Genomic DNA, 5,241 nt, shown 5'->3' on the forward strand with positions numbered 1-5,241 from the left:
CATTTGTTGTGGTCCAGGGATGTCAAACTCCACTCCTCTAGGGTTGGTGTCCTGTAACCTTCTGATTTGGCAGTCCAACACGCCTAAAACAAAGTACTGAATTCCCTCATCATGAACTCAAGTTCTACAGAGTCCTGCAAATGACCTAATCATGTGATTCAGGTGTGTTGTCAGAGAGACACGTCTAAAAGCTGCAGGAACCTTAAGATCTGGAGTTTGACACCTGTGGTTCAGACCATAATGAACCAGAGACCTCTGCAGAAGCTAAGCAGTAAAAGAACTGGACTGTTGCAGTAATGTTTTCCTTTCATTTAGAAACCAAGGTCTCAGAGTCTGGAGGAAAGTGAAGAGGCACAAAATCCAAGTTGTTTAAGGTCCAATGTGAGGTGTTCATATTAAACTCTATCCACACATCCATACAGTGGCTTAAAAAAGTATTCCCACCCCTTAAACTTCACCTACACGTGTTCCACTGAGATTCTGTGTGACGGACCAACACAAAGTAGAGCATAATTATAAAGTGGAAGATTAAAGATAAATTTTTTAAAATTTTTCTGCAAACAATAAGTTGAAAAGTCCACAGGGTCCATTGTTCTGCATGTTTAGATGTCTCTGCTCCAGAACAACTGATTGAAATGATTGCAGTATCTCCTCAGCAGGCCATTATAAGCTGCAGCAGCCTGTTCATCACCCATTCATTGGTCAGATCTGTGGAAACAGAATAAACCTATATCTGATCCCAGACCAGCTCATCTCAGTATATAGATGTCACTCTGGTAGAGATACACCCCTCAAGACCCGCAGCTGTACCTGCAGGTCAGTCACACTGACATACATTGAAGTATGAGGTTGTAACTTGAGAAAATATGAAATAAAGTCTAGATCCAACTCCTTTTGTAACGCACCATGTTGTTGTTTGAATCATTTATGCAAGACACCTGCTTATGTTCCTGGTTTAATATATAAAAATAGTTACTAGTTTCATAAGCACTTTTCCATTTCCTATTACAGCTGCCTTGTAATGAAGTTTCTAGACATTTGAAATTACACAGAATCTTAGAGATTATTATAGATTACAAAATAAGATATTACAATTTTAAGGTTTTACATCGTACTTTTAAATAATATCATAATGTGCAGGAGGTTTGATAGTTTGAGGTATGCAGGTGTGTAACATAATGCCAAGATGGAAAGATATTAGCAATGAACTTAGAGAAACAACTACTACTGTCCATCGATCCAGGAGGTTCCAAATGATCTAAAGTCCATTATTCTACAGAGGAACATGTCTGGAAACAAGTGGGAACATCTCAGACAGCTGCCAATCATCATAGGAGGGGATGTCCCAGCAGATTCAGACCCATGTCAGTGTGCACAATGTTCTGAGAAATGACAAACCTCCCAAAGCTCCATCTGAGACGCTACAGGCCTAAATTACCATGTTAAATGTTAAAGTTAATGACAGGACAGTTAGAAACAGACCAGAAGAAAGATTTCACACAGACGAAACCAAGGTAGAGATGACTGACCATTATACACAGCCTCTGTACTATAGGGTCAAATGTGAGGCCAGCTGTCAGAAAGCTGAAGCTTGGTCTAAAATGGGTCAACAGAAGACTGATCCCAAACACAGCAGCAGATCTGCAGCAGAACGGCTGAAAACAAGAAGAATGGAGGTAGAAATAGAAATGTCCTTTATTGTGACGCAGGAGGGATTTAGATTACAAGAAGCAGTAGAGAGACTGTACAGCAAGGGCAAAGTTTACAACATAAAAAAATACTGTAGTTATTAAAAGGAGCATGCTCAGATAAAAGAAATGTGCAACAACATACTGTGGTTTAAAATGTGTGCCTAAATATATGTGCAGAAAAACTAGAGACTATCTACAAGAACTGAATAAACTGAAAATATCAGCAAAGATGTAAACAACTTTATGAGTTTGTTGGGAGCAGTGATAGTTAGAAAGCCTTATAGCTGCTGGGAGGAAGGATCTGTGATAACGCTCCTTTGTGCACCTAGGATGCAGCAGTCTATCACTGAAGGAGCTCTCCAGGTCTGGAACAGCTTCAGGCACTAGGTGGGAGACATTGTCCAACAATGATGCTTTCTTTGCTAGAGTCCTTCTGTTTCCCACCACCTGGACTGGGTCCATAAGAGTACTGGGACTAGGCTACTGCTGCTGCGATGTTGCAATGACCTAGTCAAAGTCCAGACTTAAACATAGCTGAAATTACAAGAACGTGTATGTATTTCAAATGTTGTTCCTGTAATGAGGGCTTTTGATGAGGTCGCTGAACCCAGATGACATTCCCGCAGCTGTTCTGTTGACACGGATCATCCACTCGGCATCAGACAGCTGGACGACATGCAGTCAAACAGGCTGGCCAACCTGGGCGGAAATCGCTCTGAACAGGTGTGTTAACAACACTAGACAGTAAAAAGAATCTTTCAAATCAGTTCTGACTCATGAAAACAGGAGGTCTGTGTAATCAGGCAGTTATAACATAATTCAAATAAATCAGATTTTAAGTTGTAATAAAAATGTCTTTATTAAATGTGCTTCTTTTTAAAAATATATATGCATCATTTATAGGTATATGTTTTGTTTATCTCTATGTCCTTCATTGTTTTTGATTGTAAAGCGCTTTGGTCGCCCTGATTGGCTGCATCAAGGATGTTATAAATAAACCACTAAAGTGAATGATTGATCATTTATAGGTATGAACAAGTTGAGAATAAATAAGGAAGAGCCTCTGAGGAGGAACACACCGGTCTGGAGTGATCCAACCCACATTTAATTCCCCACCTTTAGTGCTATTTAACATCTGGAGCTTCTTATTCCTTGTTTCTCACAGTTCTGACTTTCACATTCAGCACAGAGACAGAAACAAGCTGCAGCTTTGTTCTAGTTCCTTCATTCATGCACAGCCTGTCTGTCTTCTGCTGGAAAAATGCTGCCATCCATGTTCTTCTTCATTTTCCATAAGCGTTCTTCCTTCACCGTTTCACACCCTTTGCCCTCTCAGGGCTCCATGCCCTCTCCACCCCCATGTGGAGAGGTATTTGTCCAGTTCCCAGGGCTTGGTCCATGGTAAATCGTTACGTTGGGGATGATCACGAAGGCAAGAATCCCCAAAAGCATCAGTGCCACTGTGATGGTGATGATGGACGCCACCACGGCGTAGTAGCATCGGTCTGAGTTGAACAAGTGGCGGATGTGACCTCTCATCCTGTTTGGAGGTCTTCCAACGTCCACCACGGTAGTCGGGCCGACCCCCTGCTCCACAGCGTTCAGGTTGGCTGCAGTTGGCTGGGGGTCGTGCTTCTTCAGAGGGAAGGAGAGGACGCTGGGCTTGCTGTTGGCAGGGGGGTGCTTCAGCAAGAGCTTGCCCTTGCTGCGCTGGAAGCGGATGGAAAACGCCCTCTGCATCTCCGCCGGCAGCTGTCCGATGATGTCCTTGTTGTTGCCCAGGCGGGGCAGGTCCCGGCCGTGCGGCAGCTTAGTGAGCACTCGGCAAACGGGGCACGGAAGGGTCTTGATCTCCGAGGAGGTGACGTTGATGCGGGCCAGACACTCCAGGCAGAAGGTGTGGCCGCACGCCAACAGCTTGGGGGTCTTGAAGATGTTGTTATAGGAGCAGAAGCACACCGCACACTCTGTGTCCTCCACAGTGTCCACAGGGGGCTTCTCCTGCCTTTGGTCTCCTTCCTTCCTGTCCCGTCTCTGGGTTTCCTCGCTGCGTCCCCTCGGACGTCTCCCCCCACGGTGCCCATCCTTCTCTCTTCTCCTCCCTCGCTCGGCCCTCTCTGAGTCAGTGCTCCTGGACCGCCTAACTTTCTGAGGCCGTGCCTTCCGGAAGAAGTCCTCTTTCCGGTTCTGTGCAGGCTGGTTTGGTTTGGCGTTGTGGGACAGCCCGGTCCCGCAACTCCCTTCTCTCCTGCTTCCCTCCCCGTGTCCACTCATGATGGAGTGCCGAGGTCAACACGTATAGGTCCAGGTGTGTCTCTTCTGCCTAACAGCAGCTGTGGAGGATGAAAACCTGAGTTAAATAATGTTGTCGAGTTCTGCAGCACCACCACAACCAATTCATGGTGACGAAGCAGAGATGCAACCAATTCAACTTGCATGTTGGCCTTCTGTTCCAAGTGTGAACGGCAATTTCTGCTAAACAGGTTTTGCTAAACATCTCAGGAATCGCTGAAAGAGGCTCTGAACTCCAGCTGGTTCTGCTAAGTGATTGCTCAAAGTTTTGACAGCATGAAGGTCAAAACTTGACATCTTAGAACATTTAGCAGAAACTTGACATTCGGAAGAAGTTCAGGACAAGTTGCCGTGACGTTCAGAGCCGCAGTTTAACAGCCAGCTGGAGTTTAAATAACTGCACAGATTGTAACACTGACCTGATAAGGTGGGAATAATGTCCAATTCGGCCGCCAGAGCTGATCCAACAGGTCAGGTAATCCTAAAGTGGGTCAGTCCTGTAAAACCTGGATCAAAAATCCTCATTAATGATTAAAGAAACAAAGTTCTGATCAGGACTGTGAATTGGTTCCCTCTGCTACCTGAGCTCTGCTCCTCTGGTCTTATCCTTCCTCTTTCCTTGTTTCCTCTCTGCAGCCTAGGCACTGCCTCCTTCCCTCCCTTTTCACTCTCTTCTTGTCAGACCAGTTCTACCAGCTGCGGCTGGTACCAGCCCCTCCTGTGTTTTCATCGGTGGCACATGAAGACACCCTGGACATTCGGTCAGATTTTCTTGTTTGGACAGAATAAAATCTTTGAGCAGATATGAGACGTAGTGGCAGGTGGACAGGACAGTTCACGTGATACGAGCCGTTTAAGGTAATGGGAAATTCCACAGCAGCTGCAGAAGAGCTTTGTATCTGCAGCTCATACCTGTGCATCTGACTTGAAGGTTCGCCAGCCAGACTGGATCAGCAGAACCGCCAGTAGCCCGTCCGGCTGACAAACAGACTCCATGTGAAGGTTTTCTGAAACCTCTTTAATTCTGCATCTTTTTTCACGTTGAAAATGTTGAAAATGAACCCCACAGATGGGCGTGTTTGAATAAAGAAAACCTGTCTGTGGAGATTTTAGTGACTAAAAAAAAAACAGTGCGTCAGTGAACTGGTATGACCAAGCAGAAGGTCACTCAAATTAGGCCACCAAGCAGCTTTCTGCTGAGGCTAAAAGCATAAAATGAACCTTCTACCTTTTTATAATTAATCTACAAAACAGGAAA

At 45.0% G+C, this 5,241-nt stretch overlaps 1 protein-coding gene across 2 annotated transcripts in view; it reads right to left on the reverse strand.

The window, feature by feature from the left end:
- rnf183 (ring finger protein 183) overlaps positions 1 to 4,558 on the reverse strand; it is a 6,160-nt gene extending 1,602 nt beyond the window's left edge. For both annotated transcript variants that reach the window (XM_047360662.1, XM_047360661.1), the window contains exons 1-2: positions 4,403 to 4,558; positions 1 to 4,024 (exon numbers count right to left, since the gene is read on the reverse strand). The exon at positions 1 to 4,024 is cut by the window's left edge. In XM_047360662.1, the coding sequence (XP_047216618.1) occupies positions 3,024 to 3,965 (942 nt within the window). In that variant the 5' untranslated portion in view covers positions 3,966 to 4,024; positions 4,403 to 4,558 and the 3' untranslated portion in view covers positions 1 to 3,023. The remainder of the gene's footprint in view (positions 4,025 to 4,402) is intronic.
- Positions 4,559 to 5,241: the final 683 nt, after the last annotated feature.

The sequence above is a fragment of the Girardinichthys multiradiatus genome, chromosome 3 (genome assembly GCF_021462225.1).
Source record: "Girardinichthys multiradiatus isolate DD_20200921_A chromosome 3, DD_fGirMul_XY1, whole genome shotgun sequence".
Classification (NCBI taxonomy): Eukaryota; Metazoa; Chordata; class Actinopteri; order Cyprinodontiformes; family Goodeidae; genus Girardinichthys; species Girardinichthys multiradiatus.